The sequence below is a fragment of the Equus przewalskii genome, chromosome 15 (assembly GCF_037783145.1).
Source record: "Equus przewalskii isolate Varuska chromosome 15, EquPr2, whole genome shotgun sequence".
NCBI lineage: Eukaryota > Metazoa > Chordata > Mammalia > Perissodactyla > Equidae > Equus > Equus przewalskii.
In genome coordinates this window covers 108,030-130,090 of record NC_091845.1, presented here as the reverse complement: position 1 = coordinate 130,090, position 22,061 = coordinate 108,030, and the positions used below count along the sequence as shown (strand labels likewise).

At 54.3% G+C, this 22,061-nt stretch overlaps 1 protein-coding gene across 1 annotated transcript in view; it reads left to right on the top strand.

Annotated features, from left to right (window-relative positions):
* ALDH1L1 (aldehyde dehydrogenase 1 family member L1) overlaps positions 1-16,497 on the top strand; it is a 78,896-nt gene extending 62,399 nt beyond the window's left edge. The window contains exons 16-23 of the mRNA XM_070576414.1: positions 136-223; positions 3,397-3,490; positions 5,760-5,859; positions 7,263-7,361; positions 9,706-9,871; positions 12,538-12,643; positions 14,168-14,367; positions 16,189-16,497. Of these exons, the coding sequence (XP_070432515.1) occupies positions 136-223; positions 3,397-3,490; positions 5,760-5,859; positions 7,263-7,361; positions 9,706-9,871; positions 12,538-12,643; positions 14,168-14,367; positions 16,189-16,244 (909 nt within the window). The 3' untranslated portion in view covers positions 16,245-16,497. The remainder of the gene's footprint in view (positions 1-135; positions 224-3,396; positions 3,491-5,759; positions 5,860-7,262; positions 7,362-9,705; positions 9,872-12,537; positions 12,644-14,167; positions 14,368-16,188) is intronic.
* Positions 16,498-22,061: the final 5,564 nt, after the last annotated feature.

Genomic DNA, 22,061 nt, shown 5'->3' with positions numbered 1-22,061 from the left:
GACATGAACGTGGCTTCCCTGGGGATCTTCCTGCCACAGCTGCTCTTCCCTGCTCACTACGTCGGCTGCTGGGAGAGGAGGGCAGAGCCCCGCTCCCTAATCCCCCCGACCCAATCTTCTCTCCTGACTCCTCAGGTGACCCCACTCACAGCCTTGAAGTTTGCAGAGCTGACCTTGAAGGCCGGCATTCCCAAGGGCGTGATCAACATCCTCCCGGGATCTGGTAAGGACCATGGACAGAGGAGTGGGCATTTGGGGCAGCGAGGGTTCCAGGCAGCTGGAGATGCACTTGGTCAGAACACGGCCTGCTGCAGGATGTGCCCTGGGGGACAGAGCGCCCCAGTGCAAAGCTGGGGTGGGGGCAGGGGCTGGCCAGCTGGGTGGCAGAGAAGTCTCTCTCCCATGTAGGGGGGAGACCCGCCCCTGGAAGGGTTTTAGCTTTCAAACGCCTCCCCAAATGTTTTCCCTTTTGTGTGTGTGCTCTAGAATAAATTCTGTAACTTGGGAATTATCTGCCCTTGGAAGTATCTCCTTTTTTGATTCTCCTTGTGGTTGTTATAATATCCTCTTTATACTTTTCGTTTTTCCTTTCTCTTTTTAAATTGATTAAATTCATGAAAAATGCTTGTCTGTCACCGTACCGCCTCCTAAAAAATAAACCACAACAGCTCTTGAATTTCCTTACCCATTCCACTGCCATTCTGTTTTATTTTCTTGTGCTCTTATTATTATTATTCCTTCTGTGCTCTCCTGTGTGTTTATTGTTTTGGTAACTTTCGGAGTTGAAAGTTCATTAATTTTATTTTTTGCACTGTAAATAAGGAAAGCTTTTAAAGAGAGCTTTGGCCCCCCTTTTGACAGGCACTTTCTCTCTTGTAGTAGTTTGATCTGTGCGTCTCTTCCGTTTGATGTTGGCATAGCTACTCCAGCTTCCATCCGGTTGCTGTCTGTGTGATGGGTCTTCTCCACCCGTTCACTTTCACCCTGTTTGTGTCTTTGAGTCTAAAGCCCGCCTCCTGTAGACAGCACGTACTTGGATCTTGGTTTTTTATCCAGTCTGACAGTCTCTGCCTTTTGACTGGGTTGCTGAATCATTCACACTTCCTGTCATTATTGATACAGCTGGATTTACGTCTGCCAGCTAACCTTTTGCTTTCCGTGTCTCCTGTCTGGTTCCTCTCTTCCTTCTTTACTGCTTTCTTTTAATGACTTTTCACTACGTAGTTCTTATTTTCAAAGTGCTTACTCTAGGACTTACCGTGTACTGCTTAACTTATCAGCACCTCCCTTAAACTTATACTAATTTAATTCCAGTGAAATATACAAGCGCCATTCCGACAAACCTCTATTATCTCTCTCCCTTTTTGTGCTAGTGTCACATAGTTTTGTGTGCATATCACATCCATATATGTTACAAACCCACTGATACATTGCTGTAAGTATTACTTTATGTAATTTTATGTCTATTACAGAAGCTGAAAGGAAAGGAGAGCAAGTCTGTATCTACAGAGTTTGTTACGTTAACCTTCTTGTTTACATTTCTGGTCCTCGTCATTTGCTTCTGTCGTTGAGTCACCCTTTGGTGTCATTTCCTTGCTCCATTTCTGTTTTGCTCCCACCTACCTCCTTTCTGCTATTGTTGTCAAATATATATCATTTCTATTTGTTATAAATCCAAGACTACAATCTTTTGCCTATTTTTAAATTGAGTTTTTTGTTTTCTTATTCTTGAGTTATTGTGTATTTTGGCTAACAGTACTTTATCAGACATGTCTTTTTCAGATATTTTCTCCCCCAAACAGTGATTATTTTAACAGAGAGCGGTGGAATGGAATTAGCATCAAAATCACTTTTGAGCTTTAAGTATATACAGAGAGGATGTGTGTCCCACTCCAGACCTTCCAAACCGAACATTCCTGGGTGCACCCGGGCACGTGTGGGTTTGCAAGCTCAGAGGCAGGGGAGCAGCAAAGATGGAGGAACTGGGTGGGTGGAGGAGCCCAGGGATGGGCGGTGGATGGGATGGGGAAGGGCAGTGTCAAGACGACTCCCGGATTCTTGGCTTGAACAACTGGCTGCAAGGAGAGGTTGTTTACTGAAATGGAGAACCCAGAGAAGGAGCACGTCTGGGGGAAGATTAAGAGTTCAGTTTCAAATATGCTGAATTGGAGAGGCTGTGAGACATCCAAGGGGAGGTGCTGAGCAGGCAGAGGAATGATAAATGGATCTGGGGCCCAGAGGATCTTGGCTGGGGATCCAGATTTAGAGGATGATGTGCTGGAAGATGGCATTTGAAGAGGTGAGCCAGGGCGAGATCAGCTGAGGAGACAGTGTGAACTGAAGAGAGGAGAGAGCCCAGGATGGAGCCAGAGGCACTGGGTGTTTTAAGGTTGGGTAGAGGAAGAGTGTTGAGCAAATGAGATGGAGAAAGAGCAGTCAGAGAACGAGGAGGCATTAGGAGAGCAGAGTCAGAAGCCAAAAGAAGAAGGAGATTTAAGCAGAGAGATTACGCTGAATTTGGGAGAGGAGACCTGGAATCTCATTGAAAGGAGACCTGAGGAGTGACTAGGAAGTAGCCATGTAGCGGGGTGGGGTGCGTGCAGGGCTTGGCGTGGAGTGGGGAGGCCCTGGGGTGTGGGGCAGGCTAGGAGTCGAAGCATTCCGAACAGAAGGGGCAGCAAGTACCTGGCCTCTCCATTCCTGGGGCTCTCTCAGACAGGCTGTGCCTGCGGGCAGGTCTTTTGGAGTCTGCGATGCTCGGGCACTACTGCCCCCACGGGCCAGGCCAGGCGTCCCTTGGGTCTCTACTGGAGATCCTGGAAGTCTGCACGTGCTCACTCTTGGGGACTACTCTGATAGCTGGGAAGCCACATGGGGAATGTGTGAGTCTGCTCGGGCTGCTACAACAAGGACCACAGGTTGGCGGCTTCAACCACAAATACTTATTTCCTCACAGTTCCAGAGGCTGGAAGTCCGAGATCAGAGTGTCACAGGGCAGGGCTGGTCCCTCCTGAGGCCTCTCTCCTTGCATTGCAGATGACCACCTTCTCCTTGTGTCTTCACGTGATCTTCGCTCTGCGTGTCTAATCTCATCTTATAAGGACACTAGTCATATTGGATTAGGGCCCACCCTAACGACTCATTTTAACTTACCTCTTTAAAGGCCCTGTCTCCAAATATAGTCACAGTTGAGGTACTGGGGGTTAAGGCTTCAGCATATGAATTTTAAGGGGACACAGTTCCACCCATAACAGGGAACAAGGCCCAGTGAGCCCCAGGAACTCAGGGCACTAAGCTCACGGGTCTCACAGCCCAGAGCTCTGGCCTCAGGGCGGACATGTGAGGTTGGCCGGGCTCCTGCCTCTCGCCCCTCAGCACCACCCCTCCTGTCTGCAGGCTCGCTGGTCGGCCAGAGACTCTCAGACCATCCCGATGTGCGGAAAATTGGGTTCACAGGCTCCACAGAGGTGGGAAAGCACATCATGAAGAGGTAAGTGGTTGGGGGGTGAGAGAGGCGACCGCTGCCACAGAAGCTGTGGCCTCTGGTCACAGTGTCGGGACAGGGGCAGGGCTGTGTGTGAGCTCAGTCCTGCCTCTCACGCCTCCGTGTGCACAGCTGTCCCTGGAGGCCAGCTGATGCAGGTTCCAGTTCTGCGTGTCTGACGAGCCATTGGCGAGGCCACTTAGGACCTCACCACGTGTGGCTGCTGACGCTAGGAACAGGCGCTCTGAACTGAGATGTGCTGTGAGCGTAAAAGACACACCAGATTTTCAAAACTTAGTGCACCAAGTAAAGCACCTCATTCATAATTTTTTATATTGATTGCAAGTTGAAATGATAAAATTTTTGATTGAGTTCAAGAAAATATATTAGAATTAATTTCACTGGTTTCTTTTTAGTTTTCTTTTAATGTGGCTACTAAAAAATCATTGCCATTTATGGAAATGGCTAGTATTTGAGGCTTTCATTCTATCCTGTTGGATGCCACTGATCTAGAATATTCTCTCATCTCTTATTCCTTGAACTTTGGCCTTAAACCAGCTGAGGTTGTGTTCCTGGCTCTGTCACTAATTCATGGTGTGACCTGGGCCCTGACTCTTTCAGGCCTCAGTTTCACCACCAGTTCAGTGAAGGTAGCATGCTCAGTGGTTCTGGTCTGCGTAGCTGACAAGCTTGCAGAGGCAGACAGGCCAGACCACAGGGCAGCGGCTCACAGCCCTGGCGGCCCCAGGACAACCACTGGCTGCCTGAACCCCACCCCACTAAAGCTGAATTTCTGGGGGTGGGTTTCTGGCATCTGCACTTTGAGTGACAGGTGCAAACAGAGAGGAGCTGGAGGTTCTGCTGAGCACACTGACCTGCCTTTCTCTGAGGACATGTAACCACCAACTTGTCTCTGCTCCAAGTTTCATGCATGTGAGCTCCAGGGCAGTCCAGCTATGGCGTGACAACTCCACGGGGTGAAAGGCTTCTCCAGGGCTCAAACAGCGTCTCCTCGTTGTAGCTCCCACTGCAGAATGCAGTTCTTTCTCCGAGGGACACTCTTGCAGCCCCTGACCCCATTTCCTACTGGCTTCTCTGTGCCCCTCAGCCCCGCACATGCCCTCTGTGAGCGGGCTGGAGCAGCCTGGGCTGTGTCCCCCCTTCTTGAGTGGGCACCCTGCTTGTGCTGATTACAGTGACCCGCCATGTCACTCCTTTTGAATCGGGAGCAGCAGATGTGGCTGGTGGATCATGTCTTTAGGGTCAAGAAGGCTCATGTCGCAGCCTGTGGGCGTGCCAGGCAGGGCTGCTCTGAGTCATTCTGAATGCAGCAGAGAAGAGAGGGAGGCTGGAGGGGGCCCAGGACGGACTGACAGGACAGACAGACAGATGAGTGAGCGGGGAGTAAGCGCAAGTAGTCCCAGCAGCTTATCTGCCTCTCCGGACTGAAAAGCTGGCTGTTCTGCTCCTCTGCGCAGTTTCGATGACAGTGCCTCCGAGCGCGTGTGCGCAGTCCGGAGTGAGGGCTCGGTGAACGTCCGCTCCCAGACCTCGGGGAAGGAGGGCTTCCGTGGGCGGCGCTCCGCGGCTCTGCAGCTGCCTTCTTCTCGGGATCCACTCCAAGCGGCGTCCCCGCCCCCTGCCCCTCCCCTCCGCCCCCGTGGCTGGTGCCGGAAACAGGGGAGCCCTCCTCCTGAGTTGGTCCTGAGTGAGGAGCTCCGCCCCGTGCCCCGCCTCAAGTTTCACTGGTCCAGTCCACTGAGCGTCCCTTTTCGGACAGTATCAGCAAGGCCGTTTCGCCCCCGGTGGTGCGGCGTGCACAGGGCCCCGCTTCTCTGTTCGCTGCCGTCATTAAAAATCGGAGGTGCTGAAGCCCCTGTGGCGCCGCAACCGCCCCAACTGGGGATGCGTCTGTGTTTGATTTAGTGGTTCCACGTTTCCAAACACCAGCTGCGTGCCCAGAGAAGGCCGGCCAGCGGGCGGGGCTCGCGTGCGGCGGAGGCGGGGCCGGCGGGCGCGGGCGCGGGGCTGGGCTGCGCGGTGGCGGGAGGAAGGAGGCGCAGCGCGCAGCCCGTCGTGGAGAGCAGGGAGGGACTGTTGGGCGAGCGTGGGGCTGGGGGAAGGCGCGGCCTGCTCTCGCACGGGGTTCCTTCCCACCCTCTGCTTGCTCTTTCAAGGAAAGCATGCTTTGGAGCTGCCCTCGGCTCCCCCACCTGGAGCCCCCTGTGCCCCCGTCCCCCATGGACCCAGCCCCACCAACCTCTGTTCCTTCCAGCTGTGCCCTGAGTAATGTGAAGAAGGTCTCCCTGGAGCTGGGCGGGAAGTCACCTCTCATCATCTTTGCTGACTGCGACCTCAGCAAGGCGGTGCAGATGGTGAGAGCCGGCCTGGGTGCCCGGTGGGCAGGGGTGGACTGTTCTCTGATTCCACAGTCAAACTCACATTTATTCTAGACTGTAGTGTCACCACAAGCACAGATTGGCAGGATGGGGCCTTGGAGTGACACGTGCCCTTGAAAACAAACTTCCCAAGAAGTTTCATAACTTAGGGTAACTGAAATCAGCTTCAGATGGAAACCTGGGCCACAGTTCCATCTGTTCTGAAGTCAGCTGGGCCACCTTTCCTCTCCGAGGGAAAATGAGCAGAACCCTGGACACCTGCGCTGAGACTCTGCATAGACTCCCTTGCCCAACTCTGTGCTGTCTCCACACTTGCCTAGCTCTGCCCCTGACTCACTGGGCAGCCTTGAGCAAGTCACTTACCCTTTCTGGGCCCCAACACTTTCACCTCATGGTGAGGAGGGCAGTAACGCCTCCCTTCTACAGTTGTCACAGGGATTACACCAGCTACCGTGTCTGAAGGGCGTGGAACAGTGGCTGCACGTGGCAGGTGCCATGTGTCAGTTGTTCTCACATTAGTATTGTCATTGTTATGCCTCAGTCCTCTCTCCACACCTGTTGGAGAAACCAGTAAGGCCATGTTTAGCCAGGTGCCCAGAGATGCCCCCCATTCCACCTAAGTCCCCCTGTGCCTTGGAGGACAATATGACACCCAGCATGGACATGAAAGGGAGCCCAGCCTCATTAGATAGGGGAATGAGGGGGGCAAGCCCATCAGCCAGAGCGTCTTGGCCCTGGTGCCCAGGCCAACGCTGCCGGTTGTGGTCCCAGCTTCCAGGAGAGCCACACTTCACCCACGTGGAGCTCCCCAGGTCTAAAAAGCAGGACCCCTTGGGCCTCTGAGAACATTTATTCTGACTCTGTCGGGAGTTTCCTTGAGCGTGGGCTTGCACCCCATCCAAGACGGTGGCTGGCTGCCTGCCTTTGCCCACCTTCTGCTGCCTGCTCCACGCTAACAGACTCGCTAGGCTCAGCTCCACCAATATGGGCTCTGACCCCTCCTGGGTCACCCCAGGGAGTCTGCCCAGCATGCGGAGTCTCTGGCGTCACTCGCTCCGCTCCTTCTTGTCCTCCTCTCTCTGCAATGTGGACACTGGCTTTGTCCTCCAGTGGTGGGAGTCAGGCCACAGTTCTGTTGCCTCCTCACCTCGTGGCCTCTCTTCCTACACTGTCCCCTCTCGCCTCGCCTCTTGTGATGACTTAGGAATGAGTGGAGCACACATGTCCAGCGCTGGTTGGGCCTGGTCCAAGGTAGGGGGTCAGGACATGTGTATTCCCCCTCTTCTCTATAAGAAGAGGTTACCTGGGCCCAGCGGGGAGCTGGGGGCTGGCGCCGCTGGGAAGAGTCCTAATCCAGCATTCTTGTCTGTTCTTCGAAGGGGATGAGCTCTGTCTTCTTCAACAAAGGGGAGAACTGCATCGCCGCAGGCCGGCTCTTTGTGGAGGACTCAATTCATGACCAGTTTGTGCAGAAGGTGGTAAGTTCTCGGCAGGGTCTCAGAGCTGCTGGTTCATCGACACAGTTGCCTGGGCTGCAGGGGTTTGGGGGTGAGGAGGTCGGGCTGGGTCAGGGAACCTGGGTCAGGGAACCCTCACAGGGAGCTGTATTAAATCTTCAGTGGTTTGTATTCAGCAAGAAACAGCAACCCCTCGGCTCAAACTGACAAAACCCAAAGAGGCTGTGTTAGGTCTGGTCTTAGCAGCAGAGCCTGAGATGAGAACACAAGTGCATGTGGCTCACCAAGGGTGAGCTCTCAGGTGAAGCCTGGAAGGCGGGAGGGACCAGGACATGGTCTCAGGTGACATGCAGCCTGGCCTGACCCACAAACAGGAGCTCTGGACCACAAGTGACACCACTCAGGTGTACACCTAGAGTCAAGGGGCTGGCTGTTGTGCCCTGTCAGCAGTTGTTGGCTGTGGGCTGTCCACTGGCTGGAGTTCGGCAGCTCCCATCATCTCCTGGGAGCCACCATCAGGCACCTCTCATGTCCCCTTAGGGGCAGGTGCCTCAGCTAAAGGGGATGGTGAGGCACTGACAGCATCTCCTACGTTCTTACAGAAGAACCAGCGAGGGAAATCACTCTTTCCCCGCCGACTCTGTCAGAAAGGCTGCGGGGAAGGATGCTGGTTGGCATGACCAGGTCCCTGGTCCACACTGGTCTACTCAGGGGTGCAGGACCTGGGACAGAGCCTCACCCCTGCAGAGAGGAGAGGAGCTGCTGGAAGGGCAGGCTCTCTGCGCAATTCCAAAGAAACTGTATTTGGAAGAAAAAAAAGAGAGAGCTGAGTCTGAGGATAGGGTGGGCGGCTGTCAGGAAGGGGTGCTGGAGAAGAAGATCTTGAATAATGGGTAAAATATGAAAGGTAGTGAGGGAAGGAACGGATTTTCTAGGAGTCTAACAGCTTTTGCCATGTAACAAACTACCCCAAAACTTAGTGGCTTGAGATGACAGCGTCGCGCAGCTACGTCCTGTGGGTTGGAAGTCCTGTGGGGGCGCAGCTCAGCCGAGCTTGCTCACCCATTGGCCAGGTCAGGCGGGGCACTTGGTGGCTCCGACGGGGCGGCTGATCTCTGTGCCTGTGGTCCTTCACTATGTGGCTTGTGTTTGGCACACAGGGGTGGTGGCGGCACTCTCAAAGTGAGAGCAGAGGGTTAGGGGCCGCTTGGGACTCACTAAATGTTGCTTCCACCACATTCTACTGGCCAAACCGAGTCACGGGCCAGCCAGACTCAAGGGCTGGGGACACATGTTCCACCCGGATGGGAGACACTGCGGAGAAATGCATCCGTTTGTCCACCCCTGCCCTCTGGGAGCCGCCAGCCTGGTGGGCGAGCCGTCACTGCGAATAGCCCAGCGCTGGGATGGCCGGGCCTGTGGCGCGGCCGGGGCTGCCTGGAGACGAGGAGGGGACGTGGGTGCTCACCGAGCGGCTGTGGTGGTGGGGAGCACAAAGCTGAGGCCACATCCAGGAGTCTGCAGGGGTGTCGTCAGGCCCCAACAGGGTGACCAGAGGGCTTGATTCCCAGGGACAGTTGCGCGGATAGTGATGGTTTCCTGACACACGAAGTGAGACGTTTATCCTGGAGACTCACCAAGGTGGCCTTGGCATCCCAGAGCAGTTTGGGGGACCAGACAGGAGCAGAAAACAAGAGCAAAGTGGTGGCTTGGTATCAGAGTGGGAGCCCCCCTTCAGGAGAGCCAGAGGAGCTAAGGGGGCCCTGGTGGGAAGGGCAGAGGGTGGTCCTGGGTGGTATCAACTTTTTTGTTGGCCAAGGCAACAAGGAAGGCTTCCTGGGGGAGGAAGCCTTAAAGCTGGGCTCTGAAGCAGACAGAAGTAGGGGCAGGGAAGGGTGGACTCCAGACTCAGGCACTTGGTGTCTGTCCCACCTCGTCACCGGGGCACTGCAGCAGGATGGTGTTTTGCCACCCGATCCCCATCCCGTATCCTGGAGTCTCTTGACCAGCGTTCTTTCACCTTCTCAGTCCGTGAAGTTGGGCGCAGGACCAGTGTAGAGACAAAGCCTGTGCTGCCCTCTGTCTTCCCTGCTCACCGTATCCCTGGACACCTCCGTTTTCCCAGCCCGTCTGACACTAGGCTTGGCTCTCCGTGCACATTGGATGCACCTCGGGGTTTCAGCCTGGAAGGCAGGTTTGGAAGCAGAATATGGAGCTCCTAGAGGGCCAGAATATAGAGTGTAGACTTTCTTCAGGGGCCAGTGGTTGGTCACCAAAAATGCAAACACTGGAGGTGGGTCAGGTGAGGACCATCATCAGAAACCGTGGCACGCAAGGGGGACCTGACTGGGAGGACTTTCCGCAGGTAGAAGAGGTGAGGAAGATGAAGATCGGCAACCCTCTCGACCGGGACACCACCCATGGACCGCAGAACCACCAAGCTCACCTGCGGAAGCTGATAGAATATTGCCAGCGCGGTGTGAAGGAAGGGGCCACGCTCGTCTGTGGTGGGAATCAAGTCCCTCGGCCAGGTCAGTCAGAGCAGCCCTGGCCCACTTGGGTAAACTGAGGCAGCAGGTAGCATGGCCTCTGGTTTGCTGCCCAGCTCTCACTGGAGGTATCTAAAGCCCAGGTGCCTGCATGGTCAGGTTCCCAGGGCTCAGGCCCTATCTGGGATCTTGGATGGGGCAGCCTTGGCTACTTGGACACCTGCCAGACCAGGTGTGGGGCTGGCAAGATAATGAGCTCTAGGACCAGAGCTGAAAGCATCGTCAGTGCTGGTTTAATCTGTACTGTAGTAGACTCTGATTTGCCGCTAACATTACTGCATCCTTGAAATTCTCTCCTCCATGGCGTCCACGGCCCTGGATGTGATGGTTTTCCTATCTTAGGCCATTACTTCTCAGCAGTCTCTCTGCTGGAAGCTCCCTTCCTCTCCACCCGTCCCTCAAATGTTGTAAATCCCCAGGTCTGTCCTGAGCTTGGAGTGCTTCTCATGGTAGACACTTTCCTGGAGGATCTCACCCCCACAATGGCTCAGACTCTCCCAAATATCTGTCTGTGGGCTCCTCCTCACCCAGAACTCCTGACCACCTGGACACCTCCACCTGCATGTCCCCCAGGCCTTTCAAACTCAATGGGTACCAAATCCATTGCTTCATCACGGGGTCCCAGCTCCTACCTGACCCCAGATGCACACATCTGCCTCTCTCGAATCTTTCATCCGATCAAGTCACCCAAGCCAGAGGAGCAGGAGTTGCGGGTGTAGACTGTTTGTGCTGCTTCCCATTGGACTGCCTGCTCCACGGGGCCAGGAGCCATGTGTCTCTTCGACACCGTTAGGTTGTTCGTGCCAGCACCGAGCCTCACACCAAGCCTGAGTTAATTTGATGGAATGACGGAGGGAAGGAAAGAATGAGTTCTGGATTGCTCTCTTTTCTTGACCCCTTACTTTTAATTAGTTGCTTGATTCTCTTAAATCTGGAAATCTTTCTTGCCTCCCCTGAATCCCTGCCACCACCTTGTCTTGCCTGGACCGTCACGTGGATTCCTACAGGACCTCTTGAACCCCACTAATCCTTTACTTGTGCAGCTTCCAGAGGTCTGGTCATGTGTCCCTCAGTGTTGAAACACCTCATGGTGGCTTCTCCTGCAGCAGCAGCTCAGACCCCTCCATCTCCCGCCAGGCCTTTCCTGACCTGGTTCTAACCCGCTTACCCTTCGCCGTGCTTAACTCTCTCTGAATACATCTTGCATTTTCTTGCTTTCTGTACATTCATTGTTCCTCTGGTTATCGAACACCTCCTCAGTTTCCCCATCTGGTGAACTCACCATCCAGCTCAAAGGGCATCCAGGTGTAGGCCATTGCTGTGTCACAGGTCCTCCCTCAGCAGTGTCATCACCACTGCACTGCCACTCTCTGTCTGCTTCCCCCTTCCCGCCCCACTAGACTGGGTGTTCCATGAAGCCCGATGCGAGAGAGTGAAGTGAAGGCCCTGTTCTCAGAGCAGTTAGGGGCGGGGCAGTACCCAGCAACCAGCAACGGTGGGCAGCCATCGCCACCACCCCGTGGCCTGAGAAGCAAGAAGAGGGAGAATTCCTGGGACCTGGTGAGGGGCAGAGCTGTGGATATGGGCTGCCTCCTATGGGAGCAAATCCAGCTGGAAGCCAGAGGATGAGGGAGCCTGGGCATGCACCCTCCTCCCCGGCACAGAGCAGGGCAGGGAAGAGAGCTGAAGGAGCAGGAAGGGGACAGAGACTGGCCAGCCCAGAGCTCATGACACCTAGTGGGCAACAGTTGGTTTGCAGATTGAGTGAATACAGGCCACCCCACGAGTCAATTTGTGTTCATGCATAACTCACATTTTAAAAATTGTAATTAATGTTAAAATGTAATTTATAAATGTGTGAAAATGTGGAATATTTTAATTAAATTACTTTTCAAGTTAAAAAAAAATTTATTTTTCTAAAAACTAAAGAGAAAAAATTTCAGGTCTCTTGATGTTCCCTAAATCAGGCCAAATGAAATCTAGTCCAGCAAGGTCTCAGAGGTGCAGTGGTCTGTGACAGCATTTCTGCCGTCAGAATGATTCGGGCTGGGCGACAGGGCCTGTACGGGTGCAGTCTGGGTGGGACCCTTGTCACAGGAGAGTGGAGACTGCCTGTCTGAGAGAGCACGCTCCCTGTGCCCAGGGTGCCAGCGCCCACCCTGCGGGGCCATGAAAGGGAAAGGGCTCGGCCTCGGGGTTTTGTCTGTCAGGACCAGTGTCCAAAGCCCCTGCCCACCCGACAGGGACAAGGGAGGGCCATCTGGGAGGCTGCAGTAGCTGAAGAAACCAGACATGTCTTCAGATTAAATGTCCCTGGAAAATCCAGGTCTTTGCCGCGGCCATGAGCTTTGGCACTGGCGTGGCACAGACTTGGGCTTGAGTCTCAGCCCTGTCGCACACCAGCTCTGAGCTTTAGCCTTATTTTCTTCAGCAGCATTTAGTTAAAAGGTGCGAGGATCACATGAAATTGTAGCTTGGGGCAGGAAAGCCACCCACAGAACGTGGTGTCCATCACAGAGGCATCATGCATTATGTTGCTGGAGTGAGCGTGGGCACAGCGGCTGGAGGGACCCAGCCCTGGCTGGGGAGAGACTGGACCGCTGGAGGGCCGCCTTCCCACACGCCGTGGGCCTCTGTCTCCTCCATAGGTTTCTTCTTTGAGCCAACTGTTTTCACGGACGTGGAGGACCACATGTTCATAGCCAAGGAGGAGTCCTTCGGGCCCATCATGATCATCTCTCGGTTTGCCAATGGGTAGGGAATCCTGCTTGTGTCTCTGGAGAGCCTGATTCGTCTTTTTTTTTAACCACACTTTTGATTCTTCCTCCGTTTCTTTTTTTTTTTTTTTAAAGGTATGCTCTTATTTTTGGTGAGGAAGATTGGCCCTGAGCTAAAATCAGTTGCCAATCTTCCTCTTTTTTTTCCCCTCCCCGAAGCCCCAGTACCTAGTTGCATATCCCAGTTGTAAATCCTTCTAGTTCTGCTGTGTGAGATGCTGCCACAGTGTGGCTTGATGAGTGGTGCTAGGTCTGCGCCCAGGATCCGAACTGGCAAACCCGGGCTACCGAAGTGGAGAGTGCAAACTTAACCACTCGGTCATGGCGCCGGCCCCGTGTCTGATTCTTTTCCTTGAATTACTGGGGTTTTCACATGAGCTGTGCAGAGCTGTCCCCAGGGGGCCAGAAGGAGAACTCAAACAGGGTGGGGGCTGTGGCTGTAGTGTGGCCACCTGCTGAGTCCTTGTCAACCACTGAGGGGAGGAGACACCGAGGGGACCATCAAGGGACTTGCTTTGGGTCTCACTGTGAGCTTCCTCTGTGGCTCTCTGGATGTCTCTTGGCGTGTTGGGCTCTGTTCTAATTACCTACTGCTATGTAATTAACCACCCCCAAAACTCAGTGCCTTGGAATAGCAGCAGTTATTTATTTCACTCATGAATCTGCAATTTGGTTGGAGGGGCGGACCTGCCTGTGCTCTGTGCCACGTAGGGGCCTCTCCTCGCAGGCTGTCTCCCTCATGGCAGCCTCTGTCCAGCACCTGGCTCCCCTACAGAGGCCAGGTGGAAGCTGCAGTGCTCCTCAAGATCCAGAAGTTGGCCTTAGAAATTCCAGAACCTCACTTCCACCAGGTCCTATTGGTCCAGCAAGTCACCAAGGCCAGCCCGGGTTTCAAGGGAGAGGAATCGGGCTCTGTGGCCATGTTTGATCTACCACAGATTCTTTTCCTGGCTGTTCTTTTTCAGAGTAGTGCCTTTGAGCAGATTACAAAATGGCACCCCATCCTCAATACACTATACTTCCAACCGTCAAAAAATTACTGAAATTATCATCACATGTGGGTTTTATTAGAATAACATTTTTCTGCCACCTACCAAGTAAATATTGTGCTAAGTCTTCAAGTCTATGACGTCTGTGGCAGGGAGGCCTGACGTGGCTCCCTGGGGTATGCCTCCCCGTGTGTTGCCAGGCCCGGCCTGCCTCCACTCTGAGCGCCCGGTCCCCTGACTGTAAAGTGAGGCTATCACCCCAGATGACCTGAGGGGTCCTCTTGGCCCACTGGGTGTGAATCTGACCTGCTCTTCTTCCTCCCTTTCCTTCTTTCCCCTCCACACCATCTGTAGCTCCAGAGCGTTTCTCCTGAAGGGTCCTGCAAGGGTGGGGAGCTGGGAGGGGGCCAGACTCCCCTTTGGGGGAAGGGGTGCAGGTCTCTCTGGGTCACATGTCGAGGGCTGCCCCTGTGCCCCTCCCTCACTGAGGTTTTCTTGGATTTTCCCTGCAGTGACGTGGACACTGTGCTGTCTCGGGCCAATGCCACGGAGTTTGGCCTGGCCTCTGGCGTCTTCACCAAGGACATCAACAAGGCTCTGTATGTCAGTGACAAGCTGCAGGCAGGCACCGTGTTTGTCAATACATACAACAAGACCGACGTGGCCGCTCCCTTTGGAGGGTTCAAACAGTCCGGATTTGGCAAAGACCTGGGTAACCTAATCCTAAACATCTGTTACAGGCTGCTCGGTGCCAGGCCGTCGCAGGGGCCAGGGGTGTGGCATTGACAAGATGGCTGTCAGTGCTCACTTCTTACTGGGAGGGGACAAGCGATAATTACAGAAGTCAGCAAGGTCCTGCTAGAAGTGAGCAGTGCTGGGAAGCAGACAAGACGAAGTGATCTGGGCAAGAAGATTGGGAGGGCGACATAAGCCAGGGGCTGGGGTGGGCTTCTCTGAGATGGCACCTACAATGAGACCCGAGTGGATAGAGGAGCTGGCCATAAAGCCCTAAGGGTGCACGTTCCTCGCAGAGCAGTGGCAGGTCCTGAGCGCCAGCTTTGTTTCGGAGCTGTGGCCAGAGGCCTGAGTGCTGCTGTGGGCCGGGTGGGGCGGCCATAGGAGAGGGGGCAGGAGAGGCAGGCGGGGGCCCGGGGACCACAGGCAGGACTCAACCTTCATCTGCAGAGAGGGGAAGCCGTGGGGGCCGAGTGTGCCCTGGGGGTAGTGTGAGTCCTCAGGGTAGAGACAATGTCACCAGGTGGGGAGCCGAGCACAAGCCCTGCTGCCTGTTGAGGGAGTGGAGCTCTGCCGGACGCTCCTCCTTCCGTGGGCTGCCCTGCGGTTTAGGAGGGGCGCTGCACCCTGCCTACCAGTGTGGGAGCCAGCAGCTGGGGACCAGCTCCAGGTGGGGATCACAGCTCTGATGCCAAGCTTGGCGAGGGCCAGAAGCTGTGAGAGAGCAGCACACTACCTTCCAGAGGGCCCCGTCCCTCCAGGCCCCCTGTCCAACTCGGGGTCCTTAGGGAGGCTCCTGATGAGTCTGAAACCGAAGGGCTGTCACTGTTTCCTCTTTCCCTCCTGCTCCATCTTTCCCACCCCGCAGAAAGCCCCAAGGGTGCTAATAAAGGGAGCCCCAACAGCACCAACCAAAGGCTGACACCGCACACTGTCCACACGGAGGCGGGGCTCACACTCAGACACATGCGCACACACGGATGCTGGACGCTCCTGGCCCCTCTGTCCTTGTCTGCCACCTCCTCCTGTCTCCCCAGGCCACCTTCCTGGTGTCCTCCACAGGAATCCACAGGGCCATTGTCACTGAGGGATGCTGTGGGTGCAAATACCCAGAATATGATCTCTGTCACTTAGGACTCTGTCCCCTCGGCTCCCCAACTCGTCTTCCCCCTATCCCCTCAGCCCTGCAGAGAGAGGGCCCACAAACCAGGCCTCCAAACAGCCCCCTGAGGTGGCCCAGAGATGTCTGCAGCCCCAGCTGGGGAAGTGTGGCTCCCCGAGCCAGCCTTAGTGGGTGGGGAGGCTCTCTGTGCTACTTGTGGGGCTAAGACACACCAGCCACAGAGCACAGCTGGGTTCCAAGGGCCATGGGCGCCCTGTGAGGTGCCCTTTTCCCAGTCACAGTGTGACCTGGAATTAGCTGGGGGCAGCAGGGGGCGAGGCGATGGGTCAGCGCATCTGGGTGCTATAAGGACACCAAGAGAGCCTCTCAGCTGCCCTTGGACTGAAGGGGCAGCCCTCCCTAGCAAGGTGATGGTCAGAGCAGGGGAAGTTTCTGGAATGGTGGCCCTGGATTGGTCTGTATTCTGACGCGTCTGTTGGAATCCTGCCCCCTCTCACGGGTGCCTGGCCTGCCTGGGCCTCGTTTCCTTGTCTGTATCTGGGCTGGGCTGGGACTGACCCACACGGTCACTGCCAGGGTCTGGTGAGATAAGGTGCATGCAGCACCTGCGGCAGCAAGGCCTCCGGGAGGAGCAGCTGCGGCGCGATGTGTCCAACAGCTCGTGGTGTCTTGCAGGAGAGGCCGCCCTGAATGAGTACCTGCGGGTCAAGACAGTTACTTTCGAGTACTGAGGGAAAGGTCCAGTGAGAGCAGCAGCCCCCATCTCTGCGGTGTGTCCTTGCCCTCCACAACCTGCCTGCCTTGCCTGGTGGCCAGATGGCCCTCTCACCCCATCCCGAGTGCACAGCACCTCCACCTGCAGCCCCAGTGGAAGCTCCCCGTCTGCCCCCTGTTCCCATCCAGGACACCCGCCACCCATCCAATCCAAGTGGCCTTTGGCTGGTTAAGAAAGTGGTCCCAGGTGAATAAAGGTTCTGACTAGCAGCAGCTGGCATCCCTGTCTCTCTCCACCCCATCTGTGGCTGCCCCTGTGAGTTCTGGCACTCGAGTAAGGTTGCCCAGCCCTGGGAGAGCCAGGCACCCTGGGGAGAGATGCAGAAGTGAGAAATGGGTATGCATCGACTCCAGCCTCAGAAAGCAGGTGCTGAATGAAGTTCGGGTGCGAGAGGTGTGTGGGGTTACCCTGGAAGGCTGAGGCAGCAGGATGGGCAGTGGGAGCCTGGGGCTGTGCCGTGGCTCAGTCTCCCTCAGCGAAGATGGCCTGCCGTGGCAGCCTCCCAGGCAGACGGGCCGGGCCCACCCCTGCTGCTCAGCCTCCAAGAGCTGGCCTTTGTTGACGTGGATCCAGCGGCCACTACAGTGGAGGCCAGTTCCTGGACAGCCGCCAGGTCCTCGCCCCAGGCTGGCTTTTCAGACGTGGGCCGGCCTCCATCTTTTGCCCCAGCTTGTGTGTCCTGTGTCTCCATGGACTCCCGTCAGCCCAGTGGTGCCCCCCTTGCACTTTCTTCTCTCTTCCCTGTACTCTCTCACCCTGCAGAAGCCTGGGGCTCTCCCCTCTGCACCCCTACTCCCTAGGTCCCAAACCCTACGACCTCACTTACCTGCTGTTGCCTTAGTTACCCCACATGCTACTCTCCTCTTGTCATTCTACTCCCCACCCCCACCTGGCTCTGCCCCTGTGGGTCCCACAGCTCCCCGAAGGCCCCGTCCTCCCTCTGCAGGTCCCTGGCCATACTGGGGCATCCTCAGTCCTCTCCACATAGCAGACTCTGTCCTTTAGCGGCCTATGAACACCACCCCCATGCCCCCTCCCGTCCCTTTGAAAGCCCTGTACCTGGCCTCCTCCACTACTCCTTCTCTTCTGCCCAGAATATGCTCTTATAGAGAGTCTGTCCAGGCATCTTCTTGTGAGTGATGATAGTAGCTGGTAGCAGACAGTAGGATTGAGGACTGAGGACCAAGTGGATGCCCAGCAGGGTTCCAGACCCTCTTTATGCATCATCTTGTTTCATCCTTTCGCTCACCCAACTATTTTTTTTTTAGATTGGCCCTGAGCTAACATCTGTTGCCAATCTTCTTTCTTCTTCTTCTTCTTCTTGTTCTTCTCCTCCCCAAAGCCCCTCAGTGCATAGTTGTACATTCTAGTTGTAGATCCTTCTGGTTGTCCCATGTGGGATGCCGCCTCAGCGTGGCCTGATGAGCGGTGCCGTGTCAGCGCCCAGGATCCAAACCAGAGAAATCCTGGGCCACCGAATCAGAGCACGCGAACTTAACCACTCGGCCACGGGCCGTCCCCTCACCCAATTATTTTTATCACCATTTATAAACAGGGAAATTGAGGCAGAGAAGAGTAATTGCCTGGTTACATGGCTAGTTGAAGCTGCATCCCTCTTTGTTCCCAGGTGGGGAGGGCTTGGAAGCCCCCTCTGCCTGTGGAGTGACTCACTCCTCCCAGAGCCCCTGGTGTTGAACCCCCTGACTCTCTCCAGTGCTGGGGGGCAGCCTACGTGGGCTTGTCTCTCTGTCAGGCCTCAGCTGCTGTGGTCTAGGGTAGCAGGCTATGCCACTGGGCTCTGCTCCCACCTTGGGGTGGCATGCCTCTGTCTCCTCGTGTCTACTCCACCTCAAACAGGAAGTGGGCCCTCCTCTCCATGCCCTGTGTCCCACTGCCACCAGGCTGCGCCTTCTCACAAGACCTCCTTAGACGGTCAGGAAGAATTAACAACTTCTGCCACGGGGTCGCCACAGGGCCCTGCAGCCCCGACCCACAGCCAGGCCCCACGGAGGTGCCCCCTTGCCCGAGTCCCACCTGTCCGCCACAGGGCTGGCTCGCCTCCACCCCAAATGATCCCGGAGCATCCAGTCTCAAGTCTTGTTGCCACAGAAAACAAGAAATGTGTTTTTCACCTCAGTTTAGAGCCTGTCCTCTCAGGCTCCTCCCGGCATGAGACGAGTCTGCCCAGCGTCCAGAGGGGCAGCCCTGGCTCCCTGCAAATGGCCCTTCATGGCAGAGGAGCAGGCAAGGCCTCAAGCACAGGCCCACCCAAACCCAAAAAGCACCTTCTCCCTCTTCAGACGCACACAGAGCTTGGTTTTAGCCGGGGCGCCCGTTACAGTTCTACTTGAGACTTCTGGTTGAGACGTGCAGGACTGGCTCCTAGCTGTCTATCTCCTTCCCTCTTTAAGAAGTCTCCTGAAACCGAAGGTAAACGTATAAGAAAAAACATGCAGTTTTCCTCTCCTGTGCATTTCCCTTCTGTTGTGTCTCCTTTACCTTGGCACGGAACACTTCAATTCTGACACTTCTGTCACCAAGTGTGTGTGGGTCTTCCCCACACCAAACAATTCTGTGACACCAGCTGGATGTCCTACCGTTTAACTCCACTCTGACACTGTCTCTGGGGGGCGGCCTCAGGCGCAGGGCTCCATCCCACAGGCCGCCCCCACTTCAGATGCCAACACAAGTGGTAGGGCCCCAGGGGACCCACAACTCTGCCCGACATGACTACAGATCGGAGGTTCCCATGATCTACTGACCCTTGGATTCAGGTAACTTGCTAGAACAGCCCCCAGAACTCAGGGAAACACACACTTCCATTCACCAGTTTGTTAAAGGATATGATAAGGACACAGATGAACAGCCGGATGAGGAGACACATTGGGTGAGGTCTGGGAGGGCCCCGAGCGCAGGAGCTTCTGTCCCCGCGGAGCTGGGGTGCGCCACTCTCCCAGCACATGGATGTGTTCACCTGCCCGGAAGCTCTCTGAACCCTATACTATTGGGGTTTCGTGGAGGCTTCCTCATGTAGGCACGATCAATTATTTACTCCATTTCCAGCCCCTCTACCTTCTCTGGAGGATAGGAGGTGGGGCCAAAAATCCCAAGCTTCTAATGGTGGCTTGGTCTTTCTGGTGACCTGCCCCCATCCAGGAGCCACCCGGGAGCTGACCCAGAGTCACCTCAATGTAGCAAAAGATGCTCCTAGTGCTGTTGTCACTTAGGAAATTACAAGGGTTTTAGGAGCTCTGTGCCAGGAACCAGGGGCAGAGACCAATATGTATTTTCTATCATCTCACAGTAAGGAGCGTAAGACTGTTATCTCCCATTTCATTTTCTTTATCACCTTCTTTCTTAAGTCATAGAACCCCCAAATTTTACCTGGTCAAATGGCCACCCCGAAGAAAGACCAGCCTCCTTTTCAGCTAAGCAATGGTCATGGAATCAAGTCTGTGGACAGAATGCAAGTGGAAGTGATAGATGCCACTTCCGAGACATGCCCTTCAAGGGCAGGAGGTCATGCTGTCACTCTCCCTCTTGTCTTCCCCTTGAGTTGGCTGGAAGCAGACCCCCTGGACATGGTGCTGGGCATTTTCCAACCATAGAGATATGGCAGCACCTGGGGAGGGGAACAGAGCTTCACGTGATGGAAGACTGATGGAAGACGCCTGAATCCCCAGCATCACGGAGGTGGCTATAACTGAGGGTACTTGCTCGCAGACTATTACATGGGAGAAAGAAACTTTTACCACTTTTCCCCCCTAATTTTTAAAAGCATTTATTTCTCACCATGTTAACAGAAGAGTTAAAGGCAGTGTATAAATATAAACAAAATCAAAATATGCATGGGCAAATCGGAGCACAGAGGGATGCAATAGAAAGACAAAATCAGGAGTGTGGTTGGTGTTGAAACTGCCTGCTGTGAAATTTTATACCCCTCTAAAATTGTATGACAATTGAGCTGAGAGCTTTCAAGCTGCCAAGAGTGTCAGGAAACCTGACCGGTGTCCTAATTCACCATGTTTGTATGACGGAAATAAACTAGTTTTTTCTGGAGTAGAGAAAGAAATTCATGAGTGCTCCTGAAAAGTTTTTTATAATGTGATAATCAGTCGTACTATTTTACAGTAGGGTGGTGAGTTGCAGAAAGCTGTTTCTTATGACCTGTCTCAAAGTAGGCTGAGCACACGTGAAACTACAACCAGCACAAACAACTATACTGGCAGTATAGTCAGAGCACTGTAGTATTCAACCACCACATAGTATAGTCGGAGTGTTGTAGTATACAACCACACTGTGGTATAGTCGGGGTGCTGTAGTAAGCAACCACACTGTGGTATAGTCGGGGTGCTGTAGCATACAACCACACTGTGGTATAGTCGGGGTGCTGTAGTAAGCAACCACACTGTGGTACAGTCGGGGTGCTGTAGCATACAACCACACTGTGGTATAGTCGGGGTGCTGTAGTAAGCAACCACACTGTGGTATAGTCGGGGTGCTGTAGCATACAACCACACTGTGGTATAGTTGGGGTGCTGTAGTAAGCAACCACACTGTGGTACAGTCGGGGTGCTGTAGCATACAACCACACTGTGGTATAGTCGGGGTGCTGTAGTAAGCAACCACACTGTGGTATAGTTGGGGTGCTGTAGCATGCAACCACACTGTGGCACAGTCGCTGTGCTGTAGCATACAATCACACTGTAGTATAGTCAGAGTGAGAGTGTGGGGCGTGCACAGCCTGCCATGGTCCACATGTGGCTTTCTGCTGGCCTGACTTCGTTCAGATGTGATGAGCTGAAGGAAGTGGAATTCACCAGCAGCCGTTTCAGGGAGAGCCTTGCGTTTACCCAGGAGAAATGTTCTGGTGTGGTAAAAACCACCACCAGAGGATGTTTAGGATCAAAAGATGGTCACAGGATTGCTCTTCATAATGAAGGAAAGAGGACTTGGAAATGAGATGGAGACGGGAGGAGGCAACTGGGCAAGGCTGGGTACAATGGGGGAAAGGAGGGGAAGGGAGACCCCCAAGGGCAGAGAGGCAAACAGTCTTTGGGGAAAATGTAGGGGTATGTGGTGTATGCGCCCTTCCCCTTCTCCCTCCAAAGTCAACAATTGTTCATCGTTCCCTGAACTTTCCTGTGCACTGCCCCTTTTGGGGAAACCCAAAGAGGAGATGGCTCATGTCCCCAATGGGATACAAGCAGAGCAGAGTGCAGGAACAAAGAACTTTACAGATAGCACCTGGTTATGGAAGTGCAAACATAGAGGACCCAGTTGGACTGCACGTCCATGAGTATCATCCCAAAATACTGCTTCTTCCAAATGTGCTTGTCAGGCCATTGAGTAGCTAGGTGTTTCTTTCTGTTCCCTGATGAGTGCCTGGCGGGCACTCTCACCACAGTGCTGGTGTCATGGGGCCACTGAGCTGGCCAAGGAGTGAAGGCCCTTATAAACTGCATTTCAAATGGGCAAAGGAGTTTAACAATAAATATATTAAAAAGATGAAGATGCACATCACTCTACAAAAAGAACCAAATTGAAATTCTTACATGCAGTGGGCAGTCTTGTCTAAAATGCCTACATGAGACCGACTCACTTAGAAACAGAGTCTTGGTACATAGTAGACATTTGATAAGTAACTAGAAATGAATGAATTGATAAACCTGTCTCATCCTGGCCTTTGACGAGTTATCAACTTTGTGCTTCCATCCCCTTATCTGTAAAAATGTCATTATGTTTTAAAAATGCCTGAGACTCAGTGAGGACA